At 54.1% G+C, this 20,778-nt stretch overlaps 4 protein-coding genes across 4 annotated transcripts; 2 read left to right on the top strand and 2 right to left on the bottom strand.

Moving 5' to 3' along the window:
* Window positions 1–7,370: 7,370 nt before the first annotated feature.
* Window positions 7,371–9,051, bottom strand: J4E93_000867 (uncharacterized protein; the record flags this gene model as incomplete). The annotated part of the gene is made up of 3 exons (XM_049338823.1): window positions 7,371–7,717; window positions 7,767–8,380; window positions 8,432–9,051. The coding sequence occupies 3 exons, from the start codon at window positions 9,049–9,051 to the stop codon at window positions 7,371–7,373; spliced, it is 1,581 nt and encodes a 526-aa protein (XP_049204708.1).
* A 3,363-nt stretch (window positions 9,052–12,414) lies between these two features.
* Window positions 12,415–14,619, bottom strand: J4E93_000866 (uncharacterized protein; the record flags this gene model as incomplete). Its single annotated transcript, XM_049338822.1, has 7 exons — window positions 12,415–12,769; window positions 12,826–13,139; window positions 13,240–13,392; window positions 13,442–14,053; window positions 14,101–14,219; window positions 14,266–14,344; window positions 14,395–14,619. 7 exons carry the CDS (start codon window positions 14,617–14,619, stop codon window positions 12,415–12,417), a joined length of 1,857 nt encoding a protein of 618 aa, XP_049204707.1.
* A 376-nt stretch (window positions 14,620–14,995) lies between these two features.
* On the top strand, window positions 14,996–15,828 carry CSM3 (chromosome segregation in meiosis- protein; the record flags this gene model as incomplete). Its single annotated transcript, XM_049338821.1, has 2 exons — window positions 14,996–15,280; window positions 15,328–15,828. The coding sequence occupies 2 exons, from the start codon at window positions 14,996–14,998 to the stop codon at window positions 15,826–15,828; spliced, it is 786 nt and encodes a 261-aa protein (XP_049204706.1).
* Window positions 15,829–16,263: 435 nt separating this feature from the next.
* Window positions 16,264–20,415, top strand: J4E93_000864 (uncharacterized protein; the record flags this gene model as incomplete). The annotated part of the gene is made up of 6 exons (XM_049338820.1): window positions 16,264–18,960; window positions 19,011–19,287; window positions 19,336–19,523; window positions 19,573–19,752; window positions 19,803–20,269; window positions 20,382–20,415. 6 exons carry the CDS (start codon window positions 16,264–16,266, stop codon window positions 20,413–20,415), a joined length of 3,843 nt encoding a protein of 1,280 aa, XP_049204705.1.
* Between the last annotated feature and the right edge of the window lie 363 nt (window positions 20,416–20,778).

The following is a 20,778-nucleotide window of genomic DNA, read 5'->3' as shown; positions in this document are numbered from 1 at the left end:
GTGAGGTGCGGTGAGGGTGTGGAGGGCGGTCGGTAGGCTGCGCAATCGCTACCTGGCTGAGGGCGATGACGTTGGTGCTGGAATCCCAGATTCGAGCGAGGGGACGAACTCTGCGGAATTAATGAGTTGCTGGGACAGCGACTCGGGGGGGTGCAGAAAAGAGTGTCGTCCGCGTGGGGAAGGGAAGGTCAGAGGTCAACTCCTTTGAGAAGGGTGTTGAGGGCTGTCCGAGCGCTTCAATGAAGAGGTCTCTGAACAGGTTTCCGTGTCCGGGAGGGGGATTTCGCCGAATAAATTCGTGAAATCGACGGGGCGGCTCGTGTGAAGATCACTGAGTCCGCTGCGTGTGTCGTGATGAGTGTTCTCGCAGTGGAGAGACGGGTGGGTGGAGGGATGGCGGTTGGGCTCTTTCGAAAATTGTTTGAGTGCCACACTAAGCCGCAACAAGGATCTTGTCCTAGCCGAGCCCTTGAAGGCAGTCCCAACACCTCGAATTCACACGGACAAATTGCCGCTTGCTTGCTGGGTGACTGCTTGCTCAGGGTCACGGGATAGTCATTTCACGATTAATCCATTGGTGCGCGCTCCTAAACCATGGTGCGGATTGTGCCTTCCTCGGATACATGAGGCAAGCGCGAGGGGCTCCCACGCTGCCTCACCAATTCCAAGTCGTTGATATCGTCATCACATACGCAGTAAGCAGGACATGACACACAATGCTGCACTGCGCCCCAATGGCCTCGTCGTGACTCCTCCTAGCAGGACGTGACTATCGTTGCCGGAGGATGGGAACAAGGCTCTAGTACGTGGGGTGCCTTGCGCTGGGCCAGGCGGCAACAGCGAGCTGAGATACATCTTCTAGCAAACACCACGGTTGCGCAGACCCATACGTCTACCGCGTACCAAACGCCCTGTTCTCACTTGCAGCATACAGCCAGGTAGATGGTGACTTAACTTGACTATTATAGTTCAGCCCTGTGTCTCTCAGGATACACCCCGTTGCACAGCGAAGCACAGATGTGGCTATAACAAAGCAACAGCAGACAAGGCAGTCCTAGTCCCACGATACTGCCTAAGTTCTGTCAGCCATACAATGTCGAGATGCATCTCCCCTCCTGCGCAGATCGAAGAAAAATGTAAACCCACTGACGTCTTGCTGCGCATCTATGCACGATGACGGCGTGTCTCGAGGAGGCGACCATTCACGTGAAAGGCATCTCCGCCTTAACTCCATTGTCATGTGCGAACCTCAGGTATCGTTGCCACAATCGATAAGCTTGATCAGACCACTATGTGCACCACCTCCAAAGTTACTACTGACTACAAGGCCCGACTTGACTCAGGTACGGGCCTTGAGCTACACACGGACTCTGTATCGTTGACCGGACGATGCATCGACAATTTTGTGCGCGACATGACCGCGCTTCGCTGCGCAAGCGATACACAACCAACAATCATGAGACAGCGATAAATCATACTTACGAACGTTCTCAACAAAAGGGTTGTTGAGTAATAGGGCCTTGGGAAATGCGCATGCTACGGGTGGCATCCATCGCGGTACCAGTGTATGAAGTGGGTGGCAACCGACGTCGATGAAGGTGGATGCAGAGAAACATGCTCTTTCGATATTGATATCCCAACAACGGGGTAATGCAGATCTGTGCTGTTAAATTTTGCTAGCAATACTATTGCAGTAGCTGAAGAAGGGTGCTCAAGATGTAATGGCTGACCCTGAACCATCGACTGCACGCTCGTGAGATTGCAAGAATGCAATCTGCACAACTGTGCTACCATATCTTTGACAACTGCAAATGATCTTGGTACCGGTATATAGGTCGTCATTCCGTCGCAATATCGAAATCTCGATTGTCACACCTGACTAAAATATTGTAGGTCTAGCGTGTTCAGACGCGTACAGCCCACGTTGTTACAGCGGGTAGGACCGTTCAAAATCGGGGGTCACCTCATACTAGGGGAAAACCAAACAGATGTGCTGCCGTCTGAATTAGTGCGGAGAACCAAACTCGATGAAATCGCAGAACAATGTAGACTCTCAGGAGAAAGCTGTTCAGTTACTCTCTTGTGCGAGATGGGGTTGCCTTTGTGTGGAAGCGATGAGCAGCAACCGTGGGTCATTGCAAATGAACATGGCAATGTGAACGCATACCGCCACCAAGACATGCCCAGGCAGATGCAGGCTCTCCCATTGACTATGTATCACTTACCTGGAGATTACTGACTCCAGTGACATGCCGCTTGGGGAGTCTACCCACCATCAATGCTCCCGAGGTCTCAACCCACTCAACAGCCACCATCATCGCCCGTTGCAATCCTTGACTCACACGAAACGAAACGGTGACACAACGAGACGGCAACTTCAGCAGCCGAGTGCAGCCATCAGCTGCCGGAATCCTGTCATGCAGCGTGGCATTAGCAGCGCACAGCCGACGGTTTTGCATGCGCCGGCAGCACAGCAGAAGCAATGTCGTGGTCGCAAAAGCAACGAACACGACCGATGCTGAAACCCTGCTGCGGGTGTAATGCAGCGGTCCGTAATGCCAGGTACCGAGGCCAGACCAAATGGCTTGTGGTCTCTGGCGGTTTGGTACGACCTCTTATACTTGCGTGTGGGCGAGTCGCCTCAGCGCTGAGGATTAAACCTCACGCGCCCTACCAACGAAATGAAGCATGACGTCCGCATTCTGTCGTGTTGCGACAAAAGAGGACAGCCATGCCTAACGATGCGTTGGCCATCGCAATTCCATCAATCGCATTCGCCCCGCAGTATTCGCCTCGGGATGCCGGAGATATGCAAGTCTGCGGAAAGCGCATTTCCCATAAATCTGGGGGTGTGGAGATGAAGGAGGAAACGAACGTCGCAGAGTCCCGCATACGGGCACCGTGGAAGAGGAAACTTTGACCGTCAGCGGCGTCGAAAAGTTCCACCTCTCATCGTCAGCCACACCCACATTACCTCGGCGAAGTGCCACTCTTACTTTCCTGTTAGAAAAGCCGCCGGCTGTGGCAGACGCAGACCCTCCTCTTCGAGTAGTCCCCCAAGCCTGCATCTTGGGGCAAGCTCAGCTTTTAAAGCGTGCGCCAGCCTTCCGCATCTCGTATCTTGCTCCGGTGCCCGGACGCGCGAATAGGCGGGTCAGAAGGTTTGGTGTCGATGGCGCAAGCTTGCCGTCGTCCGATCGCTGACTGCCATGGCCTTGCTCGTATCCTTCGAGGATCGCCCTGCGCCGTATCAACGCAGGTGCATAACGGCTGAGGAACCACCCTCGGGCACTAAAAGCGCCTCACAATCCTTTGGCGTTGATGGCATGTGACGGGTTGGAGTCAAAATTGACATCGTATCAAGCTGCCGTAGGATTCTTTGCTTTGCTCAAAGTACCGGCCGTGGCTGCAGATGAGGAAGTTGCATGTGGGTGGGGAGATAGCAATGCAGGTGAAAGAAGAAATTTGGAAGGTCGTGCTCGTCCCGTCTTTGTTGTCTGCATCATCCCGTCCCGCCCCTTTGCTTCTTCTGGCATGCATCGTCATTCTCCAGAGGCGCGAGAGCCTGACCCACCACGAGCGAACTTGTCGAAGAAGCATGACTGCCCAACGGCTCACACATTCTGCATCTATTCGCCATGCGTATCAGCCATTTCCAATACCTTACTGCATTTCGCTTCTCGACCGAGGCGCCGCCTTAGGTACGTATCTCTACATCATCATGGCAGCGCTACCAGAAGTCGTCGCATCCCTGCTGACCTGTGGAGCGAGACGCTGGCAGCGCAACCTCCACGTGATATGCGTCTTCCACCAATCGCCTCTACTACTGGCATTTCACTCCGCGCCAAAGCAGGAAAGCGACCCTGATGCGACCCGGCCAATCGCACATCCGGAACTCAGGACCGACGACGACAAGCACAACACGGCGTCGCAGGGCTGACCCCGAGAACCCCAGTGCCCTCCATCTCGCCAGACTGCAGACTCCACGATCCTTCTCGGCTCTTGAAGTGCCAATAGGGTGTTTGTGGTGGGATAAGCCTCGAGCCTTCTCCGCACGTCATGAAGGCTAAAAGTTCCTGTCGAACCAGTTCCAGGTCGTAATTCAGCCGGGATGGCAGTCCCCTTACTCATCATTTCAGGCACGTCGTTCCGGACTCCTTGGGACCGCAAAGGCGCGACTCATGTGTACCTTGCACCACACCACCGAGCTGACGGACAATATTTCTGGTAGCGCCATTGCCCAAGGTCCGGTCCGGTAAGCTCAGCGGCTAGGCTGCGATGCGAGGACGTTTGTGAAAGGAAGGAATGTGGAGGAACAAGGTGGAGGGCGTGGTGCAAAAGCAGCGACAGGGGACGCTAGCCAACGCTCGTCCTGCACATGATGCGCTCCGCAGGAGGTGAACGGTGGCCCTCGAGGGTTCTGTCGGAATGGCGTACCGCATTGCGGCGGCCTTACCCCATGGGTGAGCCACGATGACTTCAGCGCCGGCCTGCGTTGTTGTCAATGCCATGGTTGCTTTCGCTTGTGCTCGGTGTGGTCCGTCCTGAGTCGCGCGTCTTGCTTTGGTCTGGAGTAACCTGCCCCGGCCCTGCCCTTGTCGATAAGTGGCCGAAGCTAGCGAGCTTAACTCGAGAATACAAGCTGCTAGAAACGTCTCTAGAGGGCGCCTATCACACCGCCGCTGGAGCCATGCACGGCGAGCCTCATCGCACACGAAGAGCAGCCGATCAACCTAGATCACACGCTCATGCTTCCGTACCCAGCACCGGCTGCAGGACATGCTCTGCCCATTCACACGACGTCTCCGCTGAACCATGTACCATGGCCTTCTCGAAGACCACCGCTTGGAAGAAGGCGCTCTGTGAATGACCCAATTCGCCCGCGTAGCCCTTACCCCGGCCGTGCCCAGCCTAGATTAAGCCTAAGATCTTTCTCTTGCCTTGACCAGAGCACCCGCGGCTCCTCAATCTAACGATGCCAGCAGGAGCCGTTTAATAACTCTAACAAAGTTAAGATCCACACCTAGCATTCGCTTCTTAGCGGAAACTCTCCAATCTGCCAAACCAGCCACTCAAACACGCCAGCCGCTGCAAGAAATTCATATCCAGTGTGTCACGCAGCTGCTGGCTTGGTCCCCACCCTGTCTTTGTCCATCAACCCTTGGCCATAGTTCCATACTCTGTTGCTGATGTGTATACTGCAGCTCGACGCATACCGATCCTGACAACAGAGCATAACCGACCATCCATCTTCCCCGCAAAATGCACAAATCCCGATCTTCCAAAGCACACGATGAACGTACGTCCATGCACCTGACGCGAAAAACAGAAGGCGCAAGGACCCTACTCTACTCGCTGTCACTCCACCGTTTTGCTCTCTCCACGTTTTTTTCTTCCATGTTGTACCACCTTGCACAACCCACAATAATCCTCCCGCACGTAAGGACCCATCATCCGAACCCAGCAAGTTTATCTGGTTCTGGTCCATCGGATGTCCGTATACGTAGGTCGTACTTGCTTCAACCAATTTAACCACACATGCCATGGCTTTCCCTGTCACGATATGCACAAGCTATCAAGCATGTGTACATCATTTCTTCGCAACCTTTCGATCCTCTCACACCACTTCGCCCAGCTACATATACCCTACCCCTACCGTCCATAGCTTGCCCTGCCTCGCGCTACCAAAAGCGTAGTAACGGCACTAGAACACACCAGTACTGCGACGCACTACAACCCATGCAAAACCATCGGTTCCTGAGCCTCAGAAGCCGAAATTAATCTGCTGCCAAGCACCATTCCTGTACACATTCCTGCATGTAGTGACGACCAGTCCTTGAGGCCATGCAGCCCACAAAGCAGGTAAAGTCTGGGGTAAAGTGTGGAGATCATGCCTTTCTTCCCCCCGTCAGGTCTTCGCGTCCCTTTCCCGCCCCATCCACACATTCCTACCACGCTACCATGGTATGCAGCTTGTGCGAGCAATCTAAACACGTTCGTGGTCATGTGCGTGTTTGAGACTTTGATTAGGGATGGTCTGAGAGGCTGCATGGTGATGATTTCCACCACTTCGCCTCCTTCTCCCCCACCCATCCGGTGGTGGAAAGGAAGGATCGACGGCTGGGGCGCTGAGGGGGAAGCCGGCTTGGTGGTTTGTGGAAGCTTTTCTAGCTGAAGAAGATTCTAGTGCATGATACAAGTGGTGATGTGAAACTGTGTGTGTGCTTGCCATGTGGGTGTGCGTGAGACTCTGAGTGAGCCATGGCAGCGACCTGCGTCTGTCTCAACGCACAAACGTCGTCAGTGTAATTAGTTGTTTTCGCCTTCGCCGCTGCACGCGGGAAGTTTTTCATTCGTAGGCTCAGCTCATTCGTAATCGTAGTATCCACATTCCTGTCTAGATCTATCCGCCCAGTTTTTTCTCTCTTCGCCCGGAATTTCGGAAGAAGTCCTCTGCGCTGCGAGAGGTGCTCACGGCCCTTGATGTGACATCGTCCCGTTGTCCGGCCGTGTACAAGAAGTTGCTTGTCAAGTTGCTTGAGCGACTACTGCTTTCTAGGCAAGGGCAGAGAAGGGTATCCACATGGTTCGGTGTCCGCTAGAGGCTCCGACATCGCCTCAGGTATGAGGCGGCTGGGTAGCTGGCCAGGTGGTTTGGACTAGTTTCGCTTGGATATACAGCTAGCAGGTACATGTCGTTCGACGACGGTGGATTGCTTGGCGATGCTGCCGCCACCACCTGTGTGTCAATCGGTCCACAGTTGTGATGTTAGTCAGGCACATGCAGGTAGCAGATCCACAGCAATGACGGTAGCCGCCCTGCAAGATTGTATTGGAAGATGTGGGGTATCATTAACTTGTTCTGTTGGGTGATCGGCCATGTCATGTGGGTATTACTTTCGCCTCTTTGCAGTTTGTACAGGTATGGCTTTTTCCGAAGCGCCTCAAGTGTGGCCGTGTATATTGGACATGGCAAAGTGGCTGCATGGCCAAGAAATGTGAAGTGGATACAGCGTATGTGTTGAATTGCCACAATGAGATGCGGTGTTTGTATGATAAGATGATACATAGAATGATAATACCGATATGCGCTGCAAACTCGAGCTGCCAAGGGTTGTTGTGTAAAGGAGATTGGAAACAAGGGGTAATCGCCTGCTAGGTATGATAAGATATGTCGAAACAACCACCGAAGAGTTCGTATAGAGATGCGAGACTGGTATCGCAGAAGGTTGTTGATACAAGACAGTGGTCATGTCATCAATCCAGTCGAAACAATATATCCCGTACCCATTTTTTCTTGATAAAACATAGCACGCTTGATCATAATCTTAACAGGCAGGTAAAGCAGAGTAATCAAAACACTGGAGCTCCTAGTACTGATCGTTGTGATGGTCGTCGCTGTGTTGGCTGGTGTTCTCCATGACTTCTCCCAGGACAGAGCCGACGGCAGAATACGAGTCATTGTGCGCCGAGTCGTTCCGCATGTAGGAGTTTGGGAACGACGACATGTGGTGAGGTGCACTCATCTGAGGCATTGCGTAGCTCTGAGGTGTTACGAGCGGTGAGCCGGAAAAGGATGGAAAGTGGGCTGTTTGTGGTGTCGATCCGTTGCGTTGAGGTGTGTAGTGGGTGCTCAACTCAATGCGCCGGGGAACGCCGTTGGAGAAGGACCGCATTCTGTTGCCCGTGGAAGTTCCGAAGCCTGGTACTGGGGAGTCTGGTAAAGTTAGAATGGTGGAAAGCCCACGTGGGTTATGTAAACTTACAGGAGTAGCCGATTCCATATGGCATCATGGAGCTTGAGTAGGACCGACTGTCGTGATGGTTCTCGGAGCCATTGCTGTCGTGACTACCAGTGTAGCTCATGCTAGTCCTCAATGGCGACTGCAGAGACTCGGCACGGCTTCTTGCGATTCGGTCGGCATGGAGCGAGAGGCGTGGGATGCTATGTTGTGCAGCATAAGCGGTAGGGTTGCTGACAGGCATGGAGAAAGGGTTGGACGTTCTGGGGCTAGTGTCAAGCGGCGCTGAATGGAAGCCAAAGGGGGATCCCTCGTGGGCTGATACCGGTGAAATGGTATCGGTTGCGGACTGGGGTGGAGTAAAGGTGAATCCACCGAACGCTGGGCTAATGCCCGTGGGTGACATGTGCGAGTCGAGCGGCCCTCGCCGGAAGGTATCAATGCTTAGTGGCCGCATCATGTTGCCCTCGGGGAAACTTGACCCGTAAGATGCAGGTGATGCCAGCGGTGTGCCTAGACCATGGGAGTTTCCGAATGGTGAATGCAATGCTGAGGCCATATCGAAGTCGTCTGGCAAGGCTCGCGACCTCATCATACGCTCGCGGTCGTCGCTTGTTAATCTCTTGAGCTTGGCACGCCTGTACATATGTCAGCATCTGCATTCTTCGGTGGTTTATGACACGACTCACCTGTTCTGGAACCAAACCTGGACCTGACGGGGGCTGAGACCGGGAATCTCTCGGGCAAGTCGCTCTCTGTGAGCCGCATCTGGGTGTGCTTGTCGGGCGAATTCGCTCATGAGGAACCGAGTTTGGTTGTGGGTAAGTCTGAACCTCTTCATCTTCCGCTTGGCAGCACGTATCTCCGCGGCGGTCATGGGTTGCCTATCTTCACCCTTGTCCTCTCCATCATCGCAGTCGTCCTTGTCGTCGAGGATGAGATCGTCGTCTTCTTGGTCTTCGAGCTTCTCCACGTTGACACCATCGTTGGTGGAGGGGGGTGTCAGTCTCGAGATTGGGCTGGTGGGTGCTGAACCTCCAAAGGTTACATTTGGGATGTCGTGCTGCTCGATCTCATCAAGTCCGGATGGTGTGTTGCTGCCGCTGTTCAGGTGGCTCTTGCCGTCGAGTAGGTAAGGAAAGCTCTTGTGTGTTCGCATTGATGGTCGCTTCATGTCGAGGTTGTGTCCAGCGACCTCAGCTTGGAGCATGGCCATGTCGCTATCTGAATGTGGTGGGGTGTGTTCCAGAGTTCTGTATTCTGATGAATGCCACTCGTTGTCTGCAGAAGTCGTGCTATACGCAGACATGTGCGGCGAGCTAGGCGGAGACAAAGGAACGAGGAAGCTTCCGTCGACCATTGGCGCTTTTGAAACTGATGTAGTGGAGTAGATGTAGGCTTAGCTGTGTGGCTGGTACCTCTCCTATGGCTCGCTGTTAGTGGGAAGCGGGCCTCAAGCTGGACCGCTGCTTACCTAGTTACTCTGGTCACCAAGAAGGCCTCAAGACTGGTGATGTTGGCGTCCTTGTTCGAACTTGTACCAGACTGCGGATTCCGCAAGGGGTAAAGATCTGACGAAGCTTGGTGTGGACAGTTGATCGTCGCTCGAACCCTGTGCGGGGTTTGATGCGGGTGATCAGCGAGAAAGAGTGAAGGAAGTCGCAGTACTATGACGGCGAGTCCAGCACGCGTTAAAGACGTGAGACTGTTGCGAACAGGTAGTTCGAGGCTGTCGTGTTGGTGGGTCTAAGGATGGCGGGTATGCGAAGCCAGGCTGAAAGGTGATGTCGTACCGACAGTAGGATTGGGGCGCGGAGTTTTGGTGCAACTTCAAGCTTGAAATAGAAGCTACCAGGGAGGTGATACTGCGAGCCAAATAAAGATAGACGCTGACGGTGGGCGCTTGATGCTTGACAAGAGGTGAGGTGATGGACAGTCGACTTGCTTCGAAGAGTGAAAGCGTCGTCTGGTAGTCAGCGATGGGTAGGCCTTTGTTAAGAGGGTCAGGAACCGTCGGAGGCTATATCAGCGATGGCGGCAGGGGAGGGGAACAGATCATTCAGACAAAAAGGCTTGACGGTACTCTACTGACGACGATCCGGATAAAATCGAGGTTAAGACAAGTGCGAGGGACTAGGGTCAGACTACGCATGGACAGCGGTGCCTCTTAGGGAAACATGATATCCTTCGAGGATCTGGAAGCAGCTTGTTACACGACGAGAAGCGTGACTAACGTCGAGGGCTAGCAGACCCCAAAGGCTCAGGGCACAGGGATACGGTAGCTCGGGACGTGGGCCTACTACGAAGGAGAGACGGAGCGGGAACGGGCGAATCGAAAGGCTCTGGATCAGGTGTGCTGCATGCCAGGGTGCCCTCCCCTCGAAAGGGAAGGGGAGCGAGCGGTGCGTGAACATGGTGGGCTGCAGGCTACATGCATAGACCAGGGCCCGTGTAGAAAAATGGCCGACGAGCAAGGACTAATCCGTGGCGTCTCGCAGTCGAACGTCGAGGCAGGCGGCGGCGCCATTATTGGCCAGATGCGATGCGGGAAGTCCAAGGAACCCGCAGCGAGAAAGCGCAGGGATGCTACAGGGCTCGGCAACGCTTGCACGGCTTGTTGCGGGGTGTTGCTGTCAATGCTGCTTTAGTGTGGTTTATGAACGGACGAGATGGTGGTGTGGTGGTGAAGGTCGGACTTGGTGCCGCCAGGTTCGTGTACTCGCTGCTACTGTCGTCGAACCACAAACCTTCACACGACGACGTCGCTCTGGGTGGTGGACCAGGCCGCCTTGGGCCGGTGGCTCCCCAGTGCTTCTTCTGGCACCTGTCAAATGTTACTGACGACGGACCGCAAATTGCGTATGCGTCAGGAACGCGGTGCATCAGCCTTGCCAGTGCCAGTGGTTTGAGCCGCCCATCGCGCCCGCTCAGATGCATGAACAACGAACCTTGGTCGTCTTCAGCCGTAACCCATGATGCTTGCCGGCAACCAAGGAACCGCGTCTAGCTACATGTGTGTTCCTGCTGCACACCTGCTTGATCCAGTGTGGTGAGTAGTCGAGCGCCTAGCAATGACGCCGTCGCCAATGGGCAGCGGGGGGTCACCAGCGCGCAACAGATCTGGCTGGGCTAACAACGATCTAACGGCCAAAAGCTCGGCCCGCGCCGGGAAAATGCTGAAGGGCGCTGTTTCTCGAAGCCTGTTCTCGCTGTAGTGCGACTGTGTGCGACGCTGGTGGGCTGTCGGTAGTTGGGTGACAGCGGTGGTTATCGTAACGTGTTTGGAAGTGCGTGTCCAAGCAAGCGCGCTGAAACGGTGCTGGAGCGCGCGAATGACCTGTCGACGAGGCTGCGCGCACCGCAACAGTCTGCTCGGCCGCACTGCAGGGAAAAATGGGCGATGCGCAAGCCACCCCTGCTGCGCCGTTCCGTCGTGATCGCCATCGCCCGTGTCCAAAGCAGAACAGAACGTGTAGCCGATACCGCGGCCAGCGCCCGTGACGAATGATGCACACTGTCCGCCTCGCGCCGTCTGCGGTCGCATTGCCTGAACCGGCGCATATTGTTTTTGCCCGCTGGCTGTGAAGCACGCGGGTAACCGCCAGCGTTTGGCTCGTTTCGCAACGACAAAAAGCACGTCGCCGGCTGCGCACACGCAATCTCCAAACGCGATGCCGGCAGGGCGTCGCGGTCGATTTCCCAAACAACGCCAAGACCACCCGGATGGCGGATGAGGACGGCCTGTGGAAATGACAGGAGCAAGCGATAGCGAAACCGCGAATACGCTGGCGGGTCATTGGTGGGGGACGCAACACTTGTGTGGGTTTGATGAGCGCATGGGTGCCTGTCCAGCGTCGGCAGAACATGCCTGCCTCTGGTCCTTATGCTTCGGTCCCTCTCGCGAACATAATGCATTGAATATGATTGCGATCCGTTGCCAGCAGTCTGGGCCCGTGGCCGTCTGGTGGTTCGCAACTTGTCATGTCATCATGAGGTGGTCCCACCGCGTGCCAGACCACCGCAGAGAACCTTGGAAGCCTCGGACTGCGCTGAACGGTCGTGTCAGGTCGTACAGGTCCCTTCATTTCGGAATCATGCAGCATCTCCCACGTAGGTGGATTTTGTGCTGACAACTCATTCAATGAGCCTGAAGACGGCCCCACCCCGGCGCATCACGGCACATCTGTGATCAGAGCATTCCTCAAGGGCCTGGACACTCCGTCATGCTTAGCCAGGGACGAGAGCCACAATCTTGCCATCGTGGTTACATCAGTGCGAGACCCGGGAAACGGCGTACATTCCCACGCGATGAGGCTATATTGCGAAGACTTCTATTCATCAGCATGGGGCTCTTCATCTCCACAGCCTGCTTGCGCCGCACACAGCCTTCCGACCTCCAGTCGTGGCGTTGCAGATTGAGGGGCGCCTTTGGCGACCGGCTGTGCGGTCGCTCAGACTATGCGTGGCCTCCGATCTATCGATACGCTGAGAGTGGCTCGGGGAGATGAACCCCATGTTCTCTTCGCTTGCACAGATAAATTCGATGAGAAAGCGCCACAACGCTCCCCATACTGCACAGTAACGTATGAGGAAAGGCTCATATGTTTCTCAAGAGCCGTCGATAATACATACCGAGCTGGCGCAGGCGACACTGCCCCTGTCGCTGCTACCACTACGCCGCTGGTTCCGCAGTCACTTGACTACGCTGCTCGGGCCGCTGCTCCTCGACGCTCTGATGCTCGTCTTGCGGAAGAGCCCCCTGGTCATCCGAAGCAGTGGGTGCAGCGTCAACGCCCGTCGCCTCAATGGAAGAGGTGGCCGGCTGAAGAGCCTCGAGGCCTTTGCCATGCTCAATCCTATCGAACGAGCTTAGCTGCGTCTTCGAAGCCACGCGAAGACCTCGCCAGATGTAGCTGGATTTCTTTTCCCCCGCTTGCCGCTTCTCGTCCTCTGCGTCAGTCATTTCCAGATCCAAGTCGGTCATCTTGACCTTTTTTGCATATGACTCTGCATTCGGCACATTGAACCTGACTGGACGTCAGAGGCTGTAATCCAGTGTCAGTCGGACGAGCGGAGCACGTACCTGTCGCTTTGCCGTAGCTGAGAGAGACCCTTATCCGCTTCATTGTTGTAGAGGAAATTCAAACTGCCAGGAACACCCATGGGCTTCGACGCCTTCTTACCAACAACAGCTTTCTGCGCCCCAGACTTGGCTTGTTGGAAGTCCGTTGTGGGGACTCTGTCTCTAGTGAATGGTTGGCAGTTCTCCATCTTCCATCGTACCCAGTTTTTGTCGCGGGAAAGCACGGTGTCCACCATCCGGTAGTAGAATTTGCCATCTGGGCCTTCCTGCAGGTAATTTGCAATAGCCGTCTTGATGCCCAATGCCCACTCGGTCTGTGCTTTGTGGTCAGCCGAGAAGATGATGATCACGAACAGCGAAGCGAGCAAGAGAGCGTGACGGAGGTGTGAGAAGAGGCAAATGATGGGCACTTACGTCTTCCTCGCGCAGCGTGAAGTTGTATTGCATCGCTTTCTGCGCATTTTGGTAAAATGGCTTGCTCTTGGACCCCTCGGTCAGAGTCAACAAAAAGTCGATGAGTATTAGTGCTTGAACAAGTATGTGGCGTTGGAAGGCGAGATCGCTCAGCTGGAGATTGTCAGTCATAGCGCAGATTGATAGTGGCAATCTTGCGTACCTCGAGCTTGAAGAGATCACGGCTTGTGAGATACTTGGGATTAAAGGAGTTGGCGAAGGCATCGTAGTCGTCATCGTCCCGCGACTTTTGTCCCTTCTTTCGTTCTGAATCTCCGGCCTGAATCACTTTGGGCACTTCCCTGAATTTAGCTAGCGTCGCCTCCAAGCTCTTCTGAAATTGCTTGAAATTATCTTCTTCGAAAAGCCTGGGCGGGTTCGAGAAGGAGTGCTGCAATGACCAGAATACTGGATAGAGGGTCTCCGTGTCAAGTGTCGTAAGTTTCGCGTCCTTGCTCTTGTCGATATCCTCAGTTTGAATGACTGGTTCCACTGACTTCGACTCTTCTTTGGGAATAGGAGCAGGCCCATCAGCATCGATTTGCATAGAATCCTCTTCCGTGTTCGATTCCTTCAGGAAATCCTCGAATGTCGTCACATTCTCCACATGGAAATTGCCCCGCAGATTTACCGAACTCTTATCGCCCAAGGGAAAGCTCTGAAACATGAAGATGTAGACCCGGCCACAGAATACCGGATCTTCTGCGCGGGACAGCCGGCGGAGCAGCTCATTACACAGCCGTAAGATGACAAGATCCTTATTCTTGGAGTTGATCTGCGGCACGATGAGAATGGCTAAAAATAGTAAGAGGGACGACATACCGCAATGATAGTCTCTCTCCGCGATTCAAGGAAATTGAATACCGTGCGACATCCTGAGATTGATTGGCTGTCAAGCAATTCTTCGATGAGCAACAGTACGAGCTGCGGATGGCAGAGGTCTGCGAAGGTCAGCCAGAATCCAAACAATGCGACAGAAGAACCTACCCCGATCTCCACAGTACTGGAGGATGTCGAGTAGATTCCAGACGGTTACGAAGGCCGGCTCCTCAATCTGGGTGGAACCCTGAACATGTGAGCAACTGGCGGAGCTGATACTGTAGCATGATAACTAACAAGATTGGCATAGAATACACTCTTGGCTGCACTCTCGACCGCAAGCGTTCGCACTTCCTTCCCTCCTTCGATCTCGCCGAGCAGAGGCTCGCTTTCCGGTACAAGCTCAGAAACTTGGAGTGGAGGATCGATCGCAGTACTCTGCTTGACAACACGGGCACGCCGTAATAAGTAGTCGAGCCTTGGGGCTACCGCGTCGGCGGAAAGCACATTTGATGCTGCCATTTTATGAGGCCTAGGGCGCGTTGGGCTTCGATCACGAGCGGTAAACCCGCTGTCGCAAAGGTAGTAGCGATACGGTACAGCTGCGACGTGGGACGTATGAGCGGCAGACGTATAGTCGCATGAACATTAGCAGTGGTAGAGGCGGTAGTGATTATAGCGAATATCAGGTTAGTGAAGACGATGTGTGATCGCAAAGCTGCATTCGAGAGCTTGGTTGGACCCTGCCTAGACAAAGATCTAGTTGCGCCACATGCGGCTAGTGGTCGAGGCCCGTGCGTATGGCTGAACGCGTCAGACGCGTCGCGCGATGGGAACTTTTTTATGACCCACGAAGACACCGACCTCACTACACCCACAATAGCCCTCACCAGATATAATGGCCACCCACGATTCCGACGATGACCTTGACGACATTCTCAAAGACGTCACGAATCCGGAAGAACCAATTCAATCGACCGAGAACCCGCCACAACCACAGTACCGAAGCAACAAGAACAGCGACACCGCTGGCGGCCTAGGCGTTGACGAAGAGATTGTTATCACGAAAAAGCGCCAGCCTGCGCCGAAACTCGATGATCAACGGCTGCTGTCAGATCCTGGAATTCCCCGCTTGCGCAAGATCTCAAAGGATCGCCTCCGCTTCAAAGGGAAGGGTCACGAGGTACGTTTATCCTGATCAAGTAGACCCACCGACTAACTCAATTGCAGTATGGAGATATTGCCCGGATGCTGAACATGTACCAGCTGTGGCTCGACGATCTTTACCCCCGCGCCAAGTTTGCAGACGCCCTAGCCATTATCGAGAAGGTCGGACACACAAAGCGCATGCAATTGATGCGGAAGGATTGGATCGACGAAGGCAAACCGCGCCGCAATACGGGACAGGATGAGGACGACGAGGACGCGGCCCGAGAGAAGACTCCACAGCAGAGCACCGAAGACATGGAGGGCGTTGAGAACGGCGGCCAAGAAGACGCAGGTCACCAAACCGAACGGGAGGCATTTACATGTAATCCAGCAGGCGATGCAGAGGAACAACCAGAAGGTGGAGAACCCGACGACGACGAGTTAGATGCATTATTAGCTGAGAGCGAACAGCCTAGCTACACAGCACCCAAGACACTCCCAACACGGCCGATGCCCACACAAGACGATCCTTTTGCGGACGATATGGAGGCAATGGCAGAGATGGACGACATGTGGGATTGAGCAGCTTTGTGATGTTGCAAACAGACTTTGATCAACCATAGCGCGGCGTTCGGGGATAATACCATAAGAGCGATTGCGCTCGGTCATGAAGTGACGATGAACTATGATTCGCATTTGGGATTGGCTACCATGTAGCCGTCTATACCCAATTAGACATTATGTGCAGCTCATAGATAAGAAACTCTGTTATTTCTGGGCAATTCCTAATATATCATGGGCTTATCGCAGGCTCTCCCAGGATCCATCTTACATCTGCAGGTACGAAGTGTTGAATCTTACATGGTAGGAGCACCGACGCTGTGTACACGGTAGCGGGGGAAGTGGGTCCTTTTGACACGGCTTGGCGCGCCGAACAACGTCATCCATTTTCTCACTCAGTCGCGCCACAATCCCACAGGCACAGTACCCTACCAGATTCGCACTCAACTCGCGAATATGGAAGCTTTGTCAGGGGAACTAGAAAAGCTGCGGCTATGCAGCGGCAACCTTGACGAGGATGGGATAGACTCGATAGCTGGCGAACAGCGGCCACCCAAGCGACAGCGGAAAACCAAAGAGGTCATCAAGAAGGAATTGGAGCAAGAATTCCTAACACCCTCCAAGTCTTTCAACACGCAGTGGCTGAATCAGCTTCAGCAGCGCTGGGATGCACCCACCAATTACCGAAGCCTGTTCCAGATCGCCCCAACACAGACCCGGACCATCATCCGCTTCACTCGCGAGGGGCTGGAAGGCCGCGTCACTGGATATAAGGAAGTCACCGTTCCAGCAAACTCAGCAACAGCCAAAAACTCTACTTCGCTTCTCAGGAAGCCTGCTAACAGAGCTGAATTCGTACGTGGTGCAGCTGGCTTCTTTCCATTCGCGCCCGGCGGCCTTGATGGCGTGGAAGCAGTAGCTGCTATCGAGGATGAAGCAATCCAGCAGCAAGAGAGTGCGAATGGGAAGAAAAGTGGCGGTCTCGACAGGGTCATCAACTTCAGTGCTGAAGGTGGCTTACTAGAGGTGCCGCCTGGCTTCACGCGTGGGCTTGACTTCCAGAAGAAGCCGACTACGGACGCCAAGACTGCTCAGGAGGTCGAAGATACCTTGGGTGAAGCATCTGCAGCTCCTAAGGATACTGATGCGGATGACGATGATGCCAACGACAAGATCGGCGCCAATGGAGAACCTGATGAAGACCAAGATGCTGGAGACGAAGAGATCGATGCTTTGTTACCAGTAGAGTTCCCTGCTCTGGCACCTCATGGTCCGCTTGCCATGAGTGCTGGAAGGAAGGGCGGACGAGAGTGGGCTCACATGGTTGACATCAATCGCGACATCACTAACTTCCGGGAACTGGTGCCGGAAATGGCGCGAGAGTATCCTTTCGAGCTCGATACATTCCAGAAAGAAGCAGTGTATCATCTTGAGCATGGCGATTCAGTGTTTGTAGCCGCACATACGTCCGCTGGCAAAACCGTGGTTGCAGAGTACGCCATCGCACTTGCTGCAAAGCATATGACGAAAGCTATATATACTTCTCCCATCAAAGCTCTCAGTAATCAAAAGTTCCGCGACTTCCGCCAAACATTTGATGATGTCGGCATTCTCACGGGAGACGTGCAGATCAGGCCCGAAGCCAGCTGTCTCATCATGACCACCGAGATCCTTCGAAGTATGCTGTACAGAGGAGCAGATCTTATCAGAGACGTCGAGTTTGTCATCTTTGACGAAGTGCATTATGTCAACGATCTCGAGCGAGGTGTCGTATGGGAAGAGGTCATCATAATGCTGCCGGAGCATGTGACACTAATTCTACTGTCCGCCACCGTACCCAACACGTATGAGTTTGCGTCTTGGGTGGGCCGAACAAAGAAAAAAGACATCTACGTCATCTCTACTCCGAAACGCCCAATTCCTCTGGAGCATTACCTATGGGCTGGCAAAGGCATCCACAAGATCGTCACAGCAGACAAGAAGTTCATCGATAATGGCTGGAAAGACGCGAACGATATCCTGTCTGGCAAAGACAAAGTCAAGGCACCCCCTGCAACCGATGCACAAGCCGGCAGAGGCGGTGGTGGTCGCGGAGGCCCACCCGCTAGAGGAGGCCAGAACCAACGCGGACGAGGTCAACAAGGTGGCGGTCGAGGGGGACCTCGCGGTGGAGGCCCACCCGCTGCTAGAGGCCGAGGTAATATCGCAAGGACGGGCCGTGGTGGCGGTCGTACGACTGCCGCCCAGGATAGAAACATCTGGGTCCACCTCATACAGCATCTCCGAAGCAAGGATCTCCTGCCTGCTTGCATATTCGTCTTCTCCAAGAAGCGGTGCGAGGAGAATGCCGAAGCGCTCTCTAACATCGACTATTGCAATGCTGCAGAGAAGAGTGCGATACATATGACCATTGAGAAGTCACTGGCTCGACTGAGCAAGGAAGACCGTGAGCTTCCCCAGATCAAGCGGCTGAGAGAGCTGCTTAGTCGAGGTATTGCCGTTCATCACGGTGGCATGTTGCCGATCGTCAAGGAGGTTGTTGAGATCCTCTTTGCGAAGACGCTTGTCAAGGTTCTCTTTGCCACGGAAACTTTCGCTATGGGACTTAATCTTCCCACCAGGACCGTTGTGTTCTCTGGGTTCCGTAAGCACGACGGCCGCGAGTTCCGTGATTTGCTGCCCGGCGAGTACACTCAGATGGCCGGTCGTGCAGGTCGGCGAGGACTTGACACCGTCGGCACTGTCATCATCTGCGCGCCAGGAGCCGACGAGGCGCCACCAGCAGCCAGACTCCGTCAGATGATGCTGGGGGAACCCACGAAGCTGAGATCACAGTTCCGTCTCACCTACAACATGATGCTGAACCTTCTACGTGTAGAGGCCCTGAAGATCGAAGAGATGATCAAGCGAAGTTTCAGTGAGAACGCTACTCAAGCATTACTGCCTGAACATCAAGGCAAGGTCAAGGTCTCGGAGGCTGAGTTGGAGAAGATCAAGCGAGAACCTTGTGATATCTGCGATGTCGACCTAGAGGCGTGCCATCAGTCTTGTGAGGACTACAAGCGACTAACCAATGAAATGCATCTGAGTCTGCTCATCAACCCTATCGGCAGGAAAGCTTTGTCAAAGAACAGGTTAATCGTATACAAGAAGGTACACGCTTCACTTTCGCTCTCAAATTGCCTCATTACTCACACAGTCAGGACAACAAACGAACAGCGGGTATGTTAATGCAAGATGGCACTAGCAAGGGCAATGAGCCTACAGTCAAAGTCTTGGAGGTGGCGCAGCATCACGATCGTCAGCCTGACGACCTTTTGCCGTATCTCGGTCCCTTTGCAAAGCATTTCCGCAAACTGCCGAACAGCCCCAAGGACTTGATCCTGAAGGCAGCCTACGTACCCCTGAACGACATCGAGTGCTTCACCAAGACCATCATCGATGTTCCTGATTCTGTTCAAAATTTGAATCGCAAGAAGGGTAAGTGGGTGCGCTACGGTTTGGATCCGGCGCTAACAGCCACGTCAGACACATTGAAGCTAGCTGAGTCCCAATTCCTGCCCTTGTGTGGATCATGGGATTACGAAGACTGGGATGAGTACGATTACAGCAAGATCAAGAGCCTCAAGTTCCGTGAACTGGAGGAAGCCCGCAGGAAAGAAGGACTGAATGCGGTTAGCAAGGAATGTTTGAAGTGCCCAAACTTCTTGAAACATGTACGTGTTCGCGTTCGGCAGTGTTCTCAACCCATGCTAATCTTCGTAGTTCACCATGGAGCACGATCAATGGCTGATCAAGGAAAACATCCTTGCTCTCCGCCAGCTCATGTCGGACCAAAATCTACAGCTACTCCCTGACTACGAACAGCGCATACACGTACTCAAGGATCTCGGCTTTATTGACGAAGGTTCTCGCGTAGAGCTGAAGGGCAAGGTAGCCTGCGAGGTATGCTTGACACTGACTTCAAGCTCCACCCATCCACTGACAGCTATCAGATCCACTCGGCGGATGAGCTGGTCCTTACCGAGCTCGTTTTAGAAAACGTCCTCGCCGAGTACGAACCGGAAGAAATCGTCGCACTACTGTCGGCGTTTGTCTTCCAAGAGAAGACCGACGTAGAGCCTACGCTAACTGCAAATCTGGAACGCGGCGTCGCAAAGATTGTTGAGATCTCCGAAAAGGTCAACAAGATACAGACTCTGCACCAGGTTATCCTCTCGGCTGATGATTCGAACGACTTTGTCAGCAAACCCCGCTTCGGCATGGTCGAAGTGGTGTATGAGTGGGCACGAGGCATGTCATTCAATCGCATAACGGACCTGACAGATGTCATGGAGGGCACCATTGTCCGCGTCATCACCCGACTAGACGAGACGTGCCGCGAAGTCAAGAACGCGGCTCGGATTATCGGCGACCCGACGCTGTTCCAAAAAATGGGAACGTGTCAGGAACTCATCAAACGGTACGTGCTCTGTTTCTTCTTGCTCCCGATTCCGCACCGGCGGGTTGTACCTGGTGCTTGCGCCCTGGTGTTTGGGACGTCTGGGATGTGCGCTGACAAGTGTTTGAAACAGCGACATTTGCAACTGCGCAAGCTTGTACCTGTAATCGTAGGTTCCAGAACATGACGAGCGATCCCGGTCCGCGGGCAAGGTGGGGTAATTTGTGTTTCACGATCCTGCAGTTTTGACGGGAGGATGTGGGGCCTCAGGACATTTGTTGCGTGACTCGCGCGTCTGGACATTGGGATCGACCGGCTTTCGCTTATCGGTTTCAGACTCCGTCTTTTAGGCTTGGCTCTTGGGCGTGGCATGAACATGACGCGTGAATTGGGCGTCTGCATAATTGGGCGCGATGGCTGCATGCGGGGAAGTGAATCGTGAAGTTTGTTGCGGCATGTTTGGGTTGCGGCTGAGAAACAGTTCACGATGGGCACACGCGCGCGCATGCCCTCATCCTGTGGTGTTTTTG

This window comes from Alternaria ventricosa, assembly GCF_023758065.1.
Source record: "Alternaria ventricosa strain BMP 2768 chromosome Unknown scaffold_1, whole genome shotgun sequence".
NCBI lineage: Eukaryota > Fungi > Ascomycota > Dothideomycetes > Pleosporales > Pleosporaceae > Alternaria > Alternaria ventricosa.
This window is presented reverse-complemented; position numbering and strand designations above follow the sequence as displayed.